The sequence below is a fragment of the Thamnophis sirtalis genome, unplaced genomic scaffold, assembly GCF_051295495.1.
Source record: "Thamnophis sirtalis isolate CommonGarterSnake01/CBP01778 unplaced genomic scaffold, rThaSir2_p1.2 scaffold_1, whole genome shotgun sequence".
NCBI lineage: Eukaryota > Metazoa > Chordata > Lepidosauria > Squamata > Natricidae > Thamnophis > Thamnophis sirtalis.
Window position 1 is genome coordinate 63,016,758 of NW_028261381.1, and position 16,964 is coordinate 63,033,721.

Genomic DNA, 16,964 nt, shown 5'->3' on the forward strand with positions numbered 1-16,964 from the left:
GCATGGGGTTGAACTAGAAGACCTCAAATTCTGTTTTTCTGTATTATTTAGGAGAAGAGTTTATACTGCGATATCACAATGCCTGTTTCATCATTTCCCCCTCCCTTGCAATAGCAGTAGACTTATATACCGCTTCATAGGCCTTTCAGGCCTCTCTAAGCGGTTTACAGAGAGTCAGCATATTACCCCCAACAATCTGGGTCCTCATTTTACCCACCTCGGAAGGATGGAAGGCTGAGTCAACCCTGAGCCGGTGAGATTTGAACCGCTGACCTGCTGATCTAGCAGTAGCCTGCAGTGCTGCATTTAACCACTGCGCCACTCCCAATTGAGGCAACATATGGGAGTTTATAAGTTCAAAACACATCCTATTAAACTTACCTGTTGAATTCAATCCTGCAAAGTTAGCCAATATTATTGGCTAATAATATTGGCTAATATTATTAATTCCATATTATAGACAACAGAGCTGGTAAGACTACAACTATATTGAAGATAGTTTGATTATACTATTTACTAAGATGAAATTTGAACTAAGGCAAAATCCTGCCAATTCCACCCCACTTTACTGTATGGTTCTACTGTCTGGATGTGAAGGAGGATTCCTGCTTAGCAAGTGATGTTGAATAAAGGATGAAAAGAAATTGCTGCTTGAAACTTCCCTGTATTAAATCCATAAATCCAATGGGGATAACACCATTTAGGTCAACCTATTTTTCTACTGACTCAAGGATGTGAAGAATGCAAACTCTGGAGTGCTCCAGGACAGTATGCAATCCATGATTTGCTCTCCCCTGAGCTAGGAGAACTTACTGGGTCACCCTTTCTACAAGGTGCAACAACAGCTTGCATTTATGATGACTGCGAGGTTCAACAAATTGGAAACGGCAGCAACCTGCTTGAATAAGACAAGTGAGTATTTCTAGTCATTGCAGATGTCATAGTCCAGCATTCACATTGCATACAAACAGAGATTCATTTGTTTGGTGAAAAACTTTTATCTCTATCTAAGAAACTATGTGATAACCAGCACTAAATGACAATGATACAAAGGTAATCAAATCCAAGTCAGTTCTAACCAAGTTAACACCATCACCCATATATATATAATATATATATACCATTATCCCACCCAGCTCCACCCACAACTCCACCCAGATGACACCCACCCACTGTCACCGAGTAGAAGAGCCACATGCAGCTACAGGCTCAATGACATCAGAGAGGCAACATCAACGTGGCAGCGTTAGTGGTGGGCATGGTGATGGACAGGTTCCCCCTGGATGGCAGCCTGAGGGCTGACAGCAGATGTAGGAGAAAATCCCAGAATACCCTAATGCTCCAGATCCAAAATAGGCTAGACAAAGAGTTGAACTTTGTCAGCAATGTGTGTCTCTATTTCAGCTAGTTCAGGAATTTTTTGACTGCCATGACTTTAAGTCATGACTGATTTCATCAATACCCGTGCTTCTTGTTTGAGATTTGGTTATTTCCAGAACAAAGTTTCTGGTTCCTGTTTTCCATTCCTTTGCTCAACCAAAGAGCCTTTTGGTGGATGAAATTCTGCCCTGAGAAAATACTTCCTTAATACCAAGGAAGGGGTCATTTCAACTCATACAGTGCACTCCCAAACCAAGAATATGATTCCCCTTGATAAACTCACTATTGTAGAATTCCAGGAGGAAAAAAATGACTTGTCTAACCACAGCAAAGCAGTCCTACTTGTTCATCTTTCCCTTACCACAAAAAAGGGTCTTACAATTGTGTAACTATTCTGTACCACATGAACTGTTTGCAAATTTGAATTACAGATAGTCTTGACTTACAACCATTCATTTAGTGACTGTTCAAAGTTGACTTGTGACCATTTTCCACCCTTACAACTATGCAGCATCCCCATGGTCAGGTGATCAAACTTCATACACTCAGCAATGGGCATATATTTATGATGGATGCAATGTCCCAGGATCATGTGATCATCTTTTGTGACCTTCTGACAGGCATAATCAAAGGGGAAGCAACACTTAACAACCATAATGCTAACAAGAACTGCAGTGATTCACTTAATAACTGTGGCAAGAAAGGTCGTAAAATGGGGCAAAATTCCCTTAAAAACTGCCTTGCTTAGCAACAGAAATCTTGGGTTTAGTTGTGGTCAGCTGAAATAGCTGAAACAGTATTTTTTTTTCCGAGTTCACTTTCCAATAAGCAAGACTCTATGATGAGATATTTTGGTCAGTAATCATATACACTTTCCCCTATTCCAAAGTATCAAGGATACCAACAATGAATTAAATTATTTTATCAGGGGTGAGAAACATGAGCTGTTATTGAATTGTAATTCCTAGCATCTTTCACTATTCACCTTATTGACTGGACTTTTATAGATATAGTCTAGCATTACATTATATACATCCGTGATAAGGGATGCATTACTAAGTCTGCATCAGCTGCAGCTTCCAGACAATCATCAATGGCAGCCCTTAGTAAAACACATTACAGTACAGCTTACGAAGCTAGGACTGAGGTGATTATATTATGTAATATAAAGGTGGGGGAAAGGGAGATGGGGAATTTCCTCTGAAACCAAATTTACATTAACGGTATCACTGTAGGCTAGAGCACTCTTCATTCTCAAGGACAAGAACTCAATATGTTCAGGCCCACTGAGTTGCAGGAAGCGGGTGAATCAATTCTCTCAGCTGGCAGGAGATCATGTTGAGTCTCTTCCTTGACCTGCAAAAGCCTCATAAGTTTCTGGCAGCGTTCCTGCAACTGGAAGGCAAACAGAAATGACATGAATCATTCACATGATAGCAGAATTAAGTAATCCAGAAGAACCCCTTTTGCCTAACAGCCACACCTAACAAAAAGGATTCGTTTCCTCCATTCTTTGACACAAGATCATTAATACAGTAATGGCCAAAATTGTGGAAACCTTTTGGGAAAAGTGTATTTTTGAGGTCTGATGACTAATAACACCACTTTTGGGGGGGAGTAGTACCATAAAAGTATATATCAATGGAAAAGTAATTTAATCAAAAAATTAATGCAATAACTTTTATGAAGGATTTTTTATTAGAATAGCAGTTATAAAGAAGAAAAGTGAAAAAAGTAGAAAAAATGAGATATACAAAAATTATATCTGACAAATGTCCTCCTCTCAGCTTCAATACATGATATCAATAACAGAAACATGCTGTGATCTGATTGGCTCACCATCAAAACAAGATGACACCTGATTGGCTCTCTAAACACTCATGCTCATTGGCTACAATTAGATGAAAGAAAGCTAACTGATATCAAACAAAGCAAGTTGTGCTTCCTTTTTCTGGTTACTTGGCTATAACCTTTCATAGAATACAAATAATTGAACAAACTTTGTTGCATTACATTCTTGATTAAATTATCTCTCCATTGATATATAATTTTATGGTACTAGTAAAAAAAGTGGTGTTATTAGCCATGAAACCACAAAAATACTGTACACTTTTCCCAAACAATTTCCACAATTTTGGCCACTACTGTACATTATTCCCTCCAAATATAGTACACTGCCTTTTTCATTTATTCAGGATCCAATTCTCCACAGCTATTGGAAGACCTGCATTTTGTTCCACAGCTGGTAGAATTGTGACTATCCTTGATTATCCACAACTTATTAACCTAGACTCTTACTGTATAAATTGGTCGTATAAGGATTGGCCTGACCTCCAACTCTAGTAGCCAATCTCCCTGCAAGATGTTCTTGCGGTACTTTTCCAGCCTAAGATGTCTATTCAGCTCACAGAGATTTCTTTGGTGCTGTGCTCTAGACACGTTCCAGTTGCCTTCCTTGAGTTGTTGCTCAAGTTCACTTTCCTTGGCCTCCTGCTGCAGATGCAGAACTGAAATCCTCTGGTTTACCTCATGAATCTCTCCTTCCAGTGTCCAAGAACGTTCCTCCCGCCAGAGCAGGGACATGAGCTCTCCATAGGTCTCCTGAAGCTGATTTCTTTCTTGGATAATTGTCGTCTTATACATGTCCATATTATTTTTATTGTTGTCAGCTTTGGATGGTCGTGAGGTCTTCATACAGTCATGATGGTTTAGAGGTAGTTCAGACTGGCAAAGGGATGCATCATGCCAGGGATGGGCCAGACTGCCTTTCATCACTCTTATGTCATCACACCTCTGGATTAGGACTGCATGTGAATGTTCTGGGTGGGAGCTATGCCTGCTGGCATGGTATTTCACCCACTGCTTAGTAAGCTCAGCAGCTGCTAAACTTTTATGAAAAAGATCAGGGACTAGCCTCAAGATCTTCACAAAGGGACGGGTGTAAGCAAAACCCTGCAGATCAAGGCGGCTCTGGGGATGAAAGGTTTGCTCGCAGATCGAGTCCTTTTTCAGGAGCAAGGCCCATTTCCTTCTGAGGGCAAACAACTGCCTAGCTGTACGTGCTATTGATACTGTGGCATGAGGCCTGCATCCTTTCATGAATCCCAAAGGCAGCCCATCCAGTGAGTCATCATTAACATATAGGTTCTCACACAAAGGAAACACAACTTTGGCATCAAACTCTTCTTTCAAAGAACTTAGGTAGCTCACATAAGAGACAAACCAAGAAATGTAGCTGGCAATGTCAGATTTATTTTCACTAATTGTAATTCTCACAATGTCCTCTCTGTTACATTCCTTGGACTCCACCAGTTTTTCCAACTGCTGGAGACTGTGAATCTCTACTACACCATCATCTTCATGGAGCAGTAGCAACAATACATTGTAAAGAGTGTGAATGTCGAAAGCCTTCTGGCAACTTCTTATGTGCTTTTCAAAGGCCTGAATCTCATCTTGAAGAATGGTATACAGGGCTTCCACAGGTGCCATAGATAACCTTAGAAAGGAGAAAGGAAAATTGTTGAGGGAAAAAATAATAATTAAACAAGCTTTATTGTATATACCCACAAAACCTTTTTCTTTTGAATAATTGGGTATAGCTCCCCCCACATAAAAAATCCTCCTCAAAACAAAATAACAAAAAATCTTACACCTGTTTAAAAATCAGTCAATGTTTACATGACTGGATTATATTTTCATAAACTAGATAGATAAAATATTATCCAAAAAATGGAAATATATTTTGACAAAAGGCAAAGATACCAGAAGTGTTTTTTGTGAAAATCACTGCTCAATATTTTTCTCTATACTAACATTTTGCATATTTTCCATTACTCTTCATACATGCACGTATGAACAACTGAATTCAGTATTGCATACATCTGATGAAGTGGCCTTTGGCTTAAAAAACCTATGCTGAAATAAATACATCTATTTTCTAAGTACTACAATTTTAATTTTTACAGGAATAACTTAACCAAATTATTTCTCTATACATTGTCATCTACAAGCTGGAACACACAACTGTAATACACCTCATGATGTAAAGGAAAGCTTTTTGAGGGGTGCCAATAAGAGTCTGTCCTCTGACCCTTGCATTTGTATGAAAAGTACACTTACTTTTTTTGTATATTTCACTTTATTCTCTGAAGTTCAGACCTTATCACCTCAGGATGTAGTGCCCATCTATTGGAAACAGAACCTGGTTACATTTTATTGAGCAGAGGGAGAGAGACAAACAATGTTTGCCATGGACACAGCATGTTGGAACTTGTTCTCAGGGCTCACTGCCAGGAGAGAAACTTGGTCCTTGTGTTATGAGTCATCAGCAATGGAGAACAACTTATTTGTACCCTATGACTATCATTAAGTGCTGTACCTTATGATTCTTGACAAATGTATCTTTTCTTTTATGTACACTGAGAGCATATGTACCAAAGACAAATTCCTTGTGTGCCCAATCACACTTGCCCAATTAAGAATTCTATTCTATTCTATTCTATTCTATTCTATTCTATTCTATTCTATCCTACCCTACCCTACCCTATCCTATCCTATTCTAACCTTCCAATGGACAGAAATGCAATCTCACTAACAAGAAAGAATTAGGATGGTTAGAAATACTAACTGTACTAGAGATCAAGGAAGACAAGACTCCTTTAGACCTCACATTTGGACACAAGAAGGAGTTGCAACTCAAACTGAACCTGATAAAATTTCAACTGAGCCCACATAACATACTAAGTTAAACCATGCATCTCTGGAGTATCTGTTTTATTATACCTAATAGTATACCTGACTCTAGGTGGAGAAAAAAACACTTACTCCATCTCTTCATCATTTGGTTTGGAGTACAATTATAGAAAAAGTTTATTTCTTACATGCTGGCATTTGGAATTGAATTAGAAAGCCTAAAGTCAACTTTTAGAACAGGAGACGGGACTAGAAAAGCAAACTTGGAAAGGGTTTGGGTTTGATCTTCTCTTGACAAACTGGCTACATCAAATGATACTAGTTTGGAAAATATTTAAAAACCACAAATCAATGAAGGATACGGATGTTGTTAAATGAGGTAAATACAGGAAAAATGTACTGCACTCTTCTGAAAAGATTAACTCACAGGAAGCATATGGGGCCTGGATACATAATTGCTCCTGGATACCCTCAATTTAAGGAGCTTAGAGGTACTCTGATGCTCTGGAACAAGACATTTTTAAAGTAAGAACTATTCTGCACAAATCTATTGGCTGAGATACTTTTAGTAGTATTGTTGCAGAATCCAGAACAATGCGTCCTGGGGGAAGTCGACCTCCATGCTAAGATTATATTGGATCAGCTCAGGAATTCATGGCATCTATAACAACACGGAGAGAGCTAGTTTAGTATTTTGGTTAAGGCTTCAGGCTAGAAACTAGGAGATTGTGAGGTCTAATCCTGTTTTAGGTACAAAGCCAGCTAGGTGGCCATAGGTCAGTCACTTTATCTCTGCCCTTGGAAGGCAGCAATGGCAAACCACTTCTGAAAAACCTTGCCAAGACAACTACAGGGACTTGTCCAGGTAGTTTCGAAGAACCAGACATGATTGAGTAGAAGTTTAAAAAAATTGAGGTTGTACTGATTTGCTATCCATCTGAACACAAAGCAAATAATGGCTGTTGCCATGTTTTTTTTAGTCATGATAAAAATAATCATAGTCAGATGAATTTATTGTGGGAATTGGGCTCATAACATTCAAAGAGTCTTTCACTTCAAGAATGGAGAATCACTTGGGGAAGTCTGCCTGGAGTCGTATGGAATCTAATGGATTTTTTTTTTGCATGGTTAAAACTGGTGATCTTTTTGATACCTTAGCTATTAACTGGAAAGGTATGATGAGATGGCTGCTAAGACAATCACCCTTAAGAATCTTCTACAGCTTTGCATATTATGTACTGCACTCTACTTTTCATCATTGTGGGTGATGATACAACTGGCTAAAGAATTAATGATGGAGAACTTATCACAAACATGAGTGAATGCACATTAGGAAACACGGCTATGCCTATAGCTTAGCAGCATGGAGGGAAAACATATTTGCAAATTACAATGCATTTTAGCTTAAGGGTTGCAAACTACTCTTCCCTACTTGAAACACCCAAGTTGTTATCAGTCTGCTATGTGACAAATTTGTTCAACATTTCAATTATAAAATTATTTGTCTATGAAGACCTAAAGGCAGATTTCAAAGGAGTCTGAGCTAAGTGTCCAAGGCACAGCCATTAATACTGATTCCTCCAAACCGAAGGAGCGGGAAATACCCCATTTAAACCCTCTATTGGTTGTTTCTAGCCATTAAGTGGGTGGTTGCCTCATGAGAATGAAATACAGATATAAGAGTCCAGCTTTCAGACCATTTCCTGCTCATGTTTTGCCTATCCTTTATGGTAGAGGGTCTATGCTGAAACTTTTGTGGTGCTAATGGCCATTTAGCTTGAGGAAAGCTAAATGGCCATTAGCACCACAACGATTTAAACATGAGCAGGAAATAGTCTGAAAGCTGGACTCTTCATATCTGTATGTCATCCAGGCCTAGCAAGACAACCACCTACTTAATGACTAGAAACAACCAATAGAATGCCTCTAAAGAGTGAGCCAAAGGAGTCTGGGGACAGTGTTATTGGAGGAGCATTCCTATCTGTTGGCATTGTCACTTTGGATAGTGAATACACTCATACAAATACAATGATCAAAGTACTCAAAGTAAGTGAGGTGTTGTCTGCCTATATTTTGTAGGATCCATTTGAGTTATTGTTCAGTTGGGGATATAGACAAGATACTTGCTGCAAAACCATCTGCCCTCTGATTGGATGGCCATCAATACTGAACTTTCTAAATTATAAAATACTCAGGAGACAAAGTATATGGAATTCTTTGCAGATCAATAAATGCTCTCAAATATATGGTAACAAATTCATGGACTCTGGAGGGAAGATTTGTTATTTCTCTTCTTGCCTTTAAAAACACAGGAGAGGGGGTGAGTTATAAACAGAAAGGGCTTGCAACATGCTTGAGTACAAAAATAGAGCTGATTGTTGATGCTGTCAGGTAGTTGGTAGTATTCTTTGTGCTGATCTATTGGGGCTAAGTTGTGAGTTCCCTCTGCGAGCCTCAGCTCTGACAAAGAAGTGGATAAGAATATCAAGAACAAAGAAAATAAGGGATGTAAGAAATGCTATGCACATTGGACATATTTTCGCTCTGTGATGCTGAATCTGTCTCTGCTCTCCTTAAATAAACAGGATATTTCTTTCTTTCTTTGAACCTGGATAATTTGAGAAATGTGTCTTTTTGCAGTTTTGGGGTTGGCTAGGATTGAGGAATGAAAGCTGGACTCACACATTGCATTAAGCTATGGTTTGATTAAACATGGCTTATTTAGTGAGCCACAATTGGCCCAGCAACTAAACATAAACCAGGATGACATATCAAAGTGACTGAATACGCACAACACATTGAACTGAAATTAAACAAAATATACATTATGCTGTAGTGCAATGTATGGATGCTGTTGCTTCTTGTTGCATTTTATTGTACAAACACAACATCCTGTGCTTCCCTCCAGAGAGCAGCAAAGAGCTAGACAGGGCATTAAAAGCTAAGAAGAGGGCATAGCAAAAAAGAAGAAAGGGAATAGAGATAATTCTCCTTTAATTTAATGCTCATTGGACTGATTTTTCTTAATGGTGTTTGTCATATATTCTCTTACATTTAAAATTGATGAATCCCCATATTTATCCAAAATTGTCTCTCTCTAAGACAGTGTGCAGCCTGCATATGTGTGAGAATATCTCCTAGTTTGTAGGATGTGAGCAACAGCATTTTGGCTTCTCTAGTAGAGAACCTAGCTTGCATATATAACTGTGTGGGGACAGAATTGTGCTTCATGAGCCAAAATTGACATGTAGTGCCCTTCCTGAGTAGGAAATGATGCAAGTGGCACAGATAACTTTAAGACCGGTGACCTAGTTTACACTTTCTCTATTTCACCGAAAAGAATTATGTGAAAGCCTTCACTGACTAAAGCTATGATGGGCAGTAGAAGTCAATATCTATACTGCTGATGACAGACATATGGAAGACTGAAAGTTGGGAAGTAAGAGGACAAATGGTATAGAGCATGAATTCATGAATAAAATGGAAGAAAGAAATTAATTCTTCCTAATTTAAGATTAGGTGTTTGTTCTTCTGTTCAATGGTGTTCTTTTTATATAAATTATTATTATTTTATTTGTGAGCCACTTAGATTTGTTAAGGAGTTGTGAGGCTTCGAAAGTTAAGGAAATAATCTGATCTTGTGAAATAAAGTTGTAGAATACATGCAAGGAAACGAAGGCTTACATTATGAATGAAAGGGCTAAAATTTAGGTCAGAAATAATTAGTGCTATCTTTGTTGTTATAAGGGAGTATGATAGGATGCCTCCATAAGTTGGTTATTACTGCATGTTATGACTTAGTAAATTATCATAATAGCCAAAGCAGAAATGAATTGTGAAAAATTGTGAATATTGTAAATGAATGTGTCCTAGGGAAAAATATTATGCTATTAGTTACTTAATTAGAATGGTATCTGGTAGTTATCTACATAGAAAAAGATATTAGTTTTGAATATGGTTATTTGCAATAAGCATGTCTAGTAGGGAATATTGAGGGGAATGAAATGGAAGAAAAGGAGAGGAATTAAAAAAACTAGAATGAAAGTAAAATGACTGCATTCTGTATGGGGAAAAAATCAGAAGGTAGAATTATTTTCCTCCCAACAGAAGGAAAGGAAAAGAGCCATTAAAGAAAGAGGATATGAAACTCTTGAAATAAAGTGAAAAGAAATATGTGTAGTTATACTAATGTAATGGGAACAGTGAAAGAGGATGCTTGAATGAATGATGAAAAGAAGATGAGAAGCAATGCATATAAGAGAATAATAGTTGCAAACATGATAAGAGAAAGCCACTGTATAATATGTACATAAAGAGAGATGAATAGTTGCAGAATGTTAAAAGAGACCAAGGACTGGTTAAAATTAAAGAGGCCTGAGAAAGTGCAAAGGTCTGATGAGAATGCAAGACATGAGTTTGAGGGTGGGTATCAGGGGTGGGTTTCTCGCCCCGTTCCAACCGGATCGGTTGGAACGAGGCCGGCGGCGTCCTCACGCACACACGCGGTACGCGCGTGCACGCACGTGGCGTCCTCACGCACGCACGCGGCGCGCGCATGCGTACTAGCGTCTGCGTGATGCTCCAGCTGCTCCTGGAGGATCGCGCAGGCATTCTGCGCATGCGTGGAAAGCGCGAAATTCGAAAAAACCGGGTAAGGAGCGGGCGCGGGTGTGTGGGCGCGCGCGGGCGCGGGGGGGGCCTTTGCCGTTCCCGGAAGTTACTTACTTCCGGGTTCAGCGACCAACCGGATCGCAGGGACCGGTGCGAACCGGTCGAAACCCAGCTCTGGTGGGTATGAAGAGGGCCGAACAAGGAGTCCCTGGCAGGCCCAAAGGAATTAAAAATGTACATTATGAATTTATTTAAGATGAAATTGAAGTGTAGATCTGCTAACAGAATTTGAAAATGGCATTTATAAGTTGAAGAGGGGAATCATAGGCAATGTTGTACATGTTATTACTCGGGAGGAATGATGACAAGGAAGTTCTAATATTCTAAGAATACAGGAAAAAAGGATATGATAGAAACAAACCATACACAAGAACATATGATACGTTTACAATCTATATCAAGCATTTTAACACTGAACAGAGACTGAACTAATGCATGGTGTCCTCTTGCTTGATTAATATATTTATGGATAAACACATAAGTAATGGTTGTAGTAAGTAACCATAATGATGTGTAGGATGGGGATGTGAAAGGATGATTTTTTTATGCAGATGATAGCTTGCGGTTGTTGGAGAAGCAAAATAATGTACAGCAAATATTAGATATACTGTAGAGTATGTGGAATGCGGAATTTTGCCACTGGAGAATCATGTGACAAAGAGCAAGGGAATGGTGCTTGACAGAGAAGATGGAGTGAACAATGGCAAATTATGCGTATAGCAAATGGTGAAAAATTAGAGCAGGTGACTGAAGAATATTCTTGGAAGAATATTTACTAAAAATGAAAAAAACAGATGGGAAATTTTGAAGTGTGCAGATGGAAAGCTGAGAGAAAGGTAGTAAATAGTTTTCTGGTCTATTGTGGAAAGGAAAAATGGCTGTATGTAAGTCCATACCTCTGCTGTGGTGAAAGCCGGCTATGTTAGAAGGAATATAAAAACAAATTGAATGCAATGAGAATAGGGTACTTCAGAAGCATAATAAAGCAAAAAGATTCAAGAGTAAGTGAGTGATGAACATGACCTGAACACAAAAGGGCTTTCCTCATATAGCATGAATGAGGATTGAATTCAAAACAAATATAGGAAGGAAGGATGAATGAGCTGAGCGAAGGAGAAAACTACGAAACTGATTGAATGGAATTGGGAAGATGCTGAAAAAAGAGAAGAAAGAAGTTTAAAAACAAAAAGTAATCCATGGGTCAGTTTATGGATAGATACAATTAATAGTGTTGTATAAAATAGATATTTATGTACTGTATTTCTCTTCCTTTTTTTAACTCATGCTTTTAATTTCTCCATTCTTGCTATTTCTAAGCTATTCGTGTTTGCTATTTTTCCCCTCCCCCCCTTCTCTGCTCTTTAAAAAAAAATTCTGCATAAAGTTTCTTAACTCAAAAGGGAATAGAGGGAAGGGTATACCTAGGATAGAAACAGGCAGTTTCCAAAGTGTGATTTCCAAGATGTGATTTCAAGACGCACCAATGAGGAACTTCAAATAGCTCTTTGTCGATTACCTGAGTGGGCATATTGATTGTTACCACAATTACTACCCACCCCCACCATTGTGCCCTGCCTTAAGAGCTTTGTAACAGAGAATTTCTATCACAGCAGCTTCTATGTCGGGAATCACTATATAAAGACTATCAATCGGCAAAAGAAGTCTGAAAGCCATAGAAACCTTGATAGTCTTCAATATCAATAACCTTGATCAGGACAGTGCTTGGGGTCTGGGCATCAACCTCTGGAGGACATCTCTCAAAAGGTTCAATATCTCCCCTGATTCATGAGCATTTTTAATTTGAAAAGCTAATTGGGAAGCTAGAATGTTATCAAGCAAAGAACTAGCCACAAGCATAACCTTAATTCCAGGAATGCCTCCAGGCCTTTCAAGTTCTTTTGAGGTGTTCTTAGAAAATGAAATTATAGAGGGCTGTAATCCAGAGTTTTCTTTATATGTTTTGTAACTGGCCATAACCAAATGAAAGCCATTTTGTGACTGTGCCCACGATATGGTCTCAAAATACTCTGTGTAATTCAAAAAGATTGGGGTTTTCTGGCACAAGATAGCCAATAAGTCCCTAGACTCTAGGCCTAGTAATAGGATCTTAATACACAGCTTAGGGGGGAAAACCCAGATAAGGACTGAAGTGGTAAAGTCAGAGAAACACCAAAGATGTAATCCACTTGTACACTTGGACATGTAGTCCAAGTTAAGCCAGGTCAGGTCCATAAAAATGCTTGAAATCTTGATGGACTACATAAGATAAAGCAACTGATGCACCCAAAGCAGAATCAGACAGGAAGTTGATGAGATAATAAGATAGAAATCCCACCAGCATACCCTAAATATCTGACATACCACTGTATATAGTTCATTTGCTCTGAAAAAGAATAAAAATAATTTGCAAATGTAAAAAATATCCTAAAGTCTCATTCCAGTGGCAGCCAAGCTTGTGTCTTAAGGTGGCTACACAACATTTCATAGCCATTCCCTAAACAAGGAGAAGCTGAGACAGCTTTAACCTGGAATCAATGTTCTTTGGATATCTTGCCTGTGCAAATGGAAGGACCTTTCAGTTAGCATTTATTCAAAATTGCACACAACAAAAAGGAGGAACTGAACTCAAACCTTTTCTCTGCCAACTCAACTTGTTCTAATTTTCCATCGCACTGTTCCATTGTGTATTGAATCACAGTTTAGGTTAAAAATATTTCACATGGACAAATTCTGACAAATATTATGCATTTTAGAAACCAGCTGAACCACTACATCACCCAAACCACATCCATTCATTGAGGTATGCAATGAAATAGGGTTTAAACACTGGCAATATAAATAATGTTGAATGGTACCATCCCTTTCAAAACTAACCTATGTTAGGAATGAAAACTGCAGGACACAAAAACCTATCACCCATCCCATACTCTATACCAAGAACGGAGAGAGTTAACATTCATTAAAGCGAGGTGGTTCTTGATGTCACAATGACATGACATAGGGCTCCAGGATTGCTGTCGATATCTCTGTTGCTGGACAGTCCTTTTTGGAAGAGCATGTCCTGTTGATCTCAGGGACATCGCAAAGTCCCTGATTGATCCAGGAGAAAGCTCTTTTTGCCGGCTACAAGAGAAGCAGCCAAAATGGCTGCAGAAGGTTGGGACAGTCCCCTGAAATGGAAGCAGAACAGGAGAGACAGTGTGTCAAAATGGTGAGAAAAATCCTTATTATTAGAGAAGAGAAAACCCAAAAGACTTAGAGTTAAAATAAAATTGAAGACAGAAGGAAATAAGCGGCGAATTAACCCTAGTTTAGAAACTATCGTGTTATCTTTTTCACTTTAATTTTGTTTGTTTTCTATGGATGGACTTTTTACAAATGCCTCTTACTTTTAAATTGGACTGGTCTTTTTTTTCCTTCTTCCTCTATACTTTTTCCATTTTTTGTATTTGTGGATTAAAAGTTTCTTTCCTCGCAAGGCTCGGCTGAATCGTAATCTTTAAACATTTTTTTTGTTCTCTTCCGAAGTTTGGAGCTTAGAATGAAAGGCAAAAACAGAGGGAAAGGATGTAACACTGCCATCTAGAGGCTAAAGGCTTGGCAATATCTGATAATACAAAGCTATTGGCTTTGGTTACTGAAAGGGTCAGCAGAAAACATCTTGTTTATACAGGTGTTTCTTTGAAGGAAAGAGAAAGCTTTGACCTGAAAAACTTTACTGAATTTGTTTGAAACCTAGCAAAAACCTTGGATGTTTTAGTGGCAGTGTTTATAACCTGGAAAAATGGCCCAATATGAAGAAAAAATAGGGAGTAACATTGCAAAGAATTATGCTAGAAATTCAAAAAGTCTTAATAATCACAGAGAGAATTGAAAGGAGACTTGAAATTATAGATCAAAAACAGAAAGTACGGAGGGAAGAGTTGAGAATATTTATAAAACAACGCTGAAATTTGAGGACAGAGTTCAAAAAACCACAGAGACATATGAAAGTGATAAGAAAATTGTCGACACTGACAGCAAATCGAGAGTGGAGGGAAATGATAAGTGTAAAATATGGAAAGGAGAGATCGATGAACTGGAACTCTATCTCAGATGTCAAAATATAGATGAAGAAAGGGGAGAAAATTTGGCAGAAACAATGAGAGTAATTTCGGCAGAAGCACCAGCGATAACAAAAGTAAAGCTGATGAAAGGAACAGATAGAGGGTTTCGAATCTTTATAAGATATGCAATGAATAACAAGTTGTCAAGAGAAGTCCACATAAGACTTATCAAGAAAACACTTAGAATACAGATTCTACAAATGGCAAGAGATATTGGACTGCACTATTTCTGGAAGGATACAGGATGATGAAATGAAATGTCACAATAAAATTTAGTTAAATGTAGTTAAATTTTGAGTACTATGTATAAGACAAAGTAATAATAGCTATAGTCAAATAAATGATTAATAATGATAATAAAGCATTTATATATACTAGATTGATAATATGAAATTTTATACAAACTGTAAGTGAGGATAATGGAGATGATGTTGAAAAACCTTTTTATGAAAGATAAATAATTCTATATAGAATAGAATATAAAGATGTAATATCATTGGATGATTTCAGGATGATGTAATGACATGCCATAATATAAATTTACTTCAAATTTAATATGTTTCATATAAAAAGGATGTAATAATAGCTATGCTTAATGGATGTTTAACAATTATAACAATTTGTATACATGTATATTAGATTGATGATACTAATAATGAAAAAAACATGGAACTGAAAATTATTAGATAATGTTATCAATGCTAAAATAATAGAATGATTAGAATAGGATATAAAAATTCTTTATTATTGGATATATTGAAGATGATATAATGAATCATTATAATATAAATGGATACATATTTAGAATACCTTGTTTAAAATGGAGAAACAATAGTGATAATCAAACAAATGAAGTATAATAATAATGTATACAAAGATATTTGATTAACAATATATGAATTTTGATAAAGCTCAAGTGATGACTATGAAAAGGACGCAGAAAGACCTTGTAACCAATCGACACACTGTATGCAGTTGAAGAGGTTTCTATGTTATATGTTTTGTGTGTTTGTGTTTGTTTGAAAATAAACATTTTATTAAAAACAACATTCATTAAAGCAAAGATACTTCTTTCCTCCACAGCAAATGACTTTCTTGTACAGTCTCATTTCAAAGAATGAAGAAAACCACGCAAAATACTGTACTTGCTCTAATGTACTTATATAAAGCAAGACTCCTCCACACACCCAAAATGGCTGGTGAAGTCATTCCCAGTCTAGGAAAACTGAAGAGAGGTTATGGACCATAGATAATTCTATGAAACAGTTGTCAACCGAGGATAAACTGAATTAAGCAAATAACTTTTGCTTTAATTAATACCATTTTTTGATGGGCCATACTCATCTCTCATGGAGGTAATAATATTAGCTACATTCAATTTATTCTGCCAATGTTAATACGTGTGTTGTTTTTACAGCCTTAATTATATCTTTTCCGTAGAAACTACAGCTAATCCTCAACTTACAACAGGCCATTTAATGACCATCCGAAGTTACAACAGCACTGAAAAAATGACTTACGACCATTTTTCACACTTATGACCGTTGCAGCATCCCCATGGTCACATGATCAAAATTCAGACACTTGGCACCTGACTCATATTTATGACAGTTGAAATGTCCCGGGATCATGTGATCCCCTTTTGCAACCTTCTGACAAGCAAAGTCAATGGGGAAGCCAGATTCACTTAACAACTGTATTACTAACGTAGCAGCTGCAATGATTCATTTAACAACTGTGGCAAGAAAGGCCGTAAAATGGGACAAAACTCACTTAACAAATGTTTTGCTTAGCAATCAAAATTTTGAACTCAGTTGTGGTCGTAAGCCGAGGACTACCTGTGGAAGAATTTTGGATTTAAAGGTGCCAGAAGCCCCAAATACTTATTGAAATTATACCCAGAATCAACGGTTCCTCTAAAAATCCCCATGTTTTGCATTGTCCTTATTTGTTTTCAACTTGTGGCTCTCATTTTTTGAAATCAGGATGGCACCATCTGTTAGCTTTGCCTAGGATAGAAATATCCTTCCCTCCCTTTTTGTGAGAGCAGGTGCTACCTTTCCCTAATCCTGTAAAAGCTCTCCCACCCCAAAATCTCATTCCTCTGGAGCAATG

At 37.6% G+C, this 16,964-nt stretch overlaps 1 protein-coding gene across 3 annotated transcripts; it reads right to left on the minus strand.

Annotated features, from left to right (window-relative positions):
- Positions 1 to 1,115: 1,115 nt before the first annotated feature.
- On the minus strand, positions 1,116 to 5,568 carry LOC106541392 (uncharacterized). Of its 3 annotated transcripts, none has more exons than XM_014056821.2 (3): positions 5,500 to 5,568; positions 3,907 to 4,876; positions 1,116 to 2,775 (listed from the first exon to the last, which is right to left on the minus strand). In XM_014056821.2, exons 2-3 carry the CDS (start codon positions 4,867 to 4,869, stop codon positions 2,635 to 2,637), a joined length of 1,104 nt encoding a protein of 367 aa, XP_013912296.2. In that variant the 5' UTR covers positions 4,870 to 4,876; positions 5,500 to 5,568; the 3' UTR covers positions 1,116 to 2,634. The 3 variants fall into 3 exon arrangements, with proteins under 3 accessions (XP_013912296.2, XP_013912295.2, XP_013912294.2); XM_014056820.2 differs by having other exon boundaries at positions 3,789 to 4,876; XM_014056819.2 differs by having other exon boundaries at positions 3,679 to 4,876.
- Between the last annotated feature and the right edge of the window lie 11,396 nt (positions 5,569 to 16,964).

Coding starts and splice junctions, on each gene's coding strand:
- LOC106541392 (XM_014056819.2), bottom strand. CDS start 4,869: ATGGCACCTGTGGAAGCCCTGTATACCATTCTTCAAGATGAGATTCAG. Junction 2,776..3,678: donor TTATACGACCAATTTATACA/GTAAGAGTCTAG, acceptor TTTGCCTTCCAG/TTGCAGGAACGCTGCCAGAA.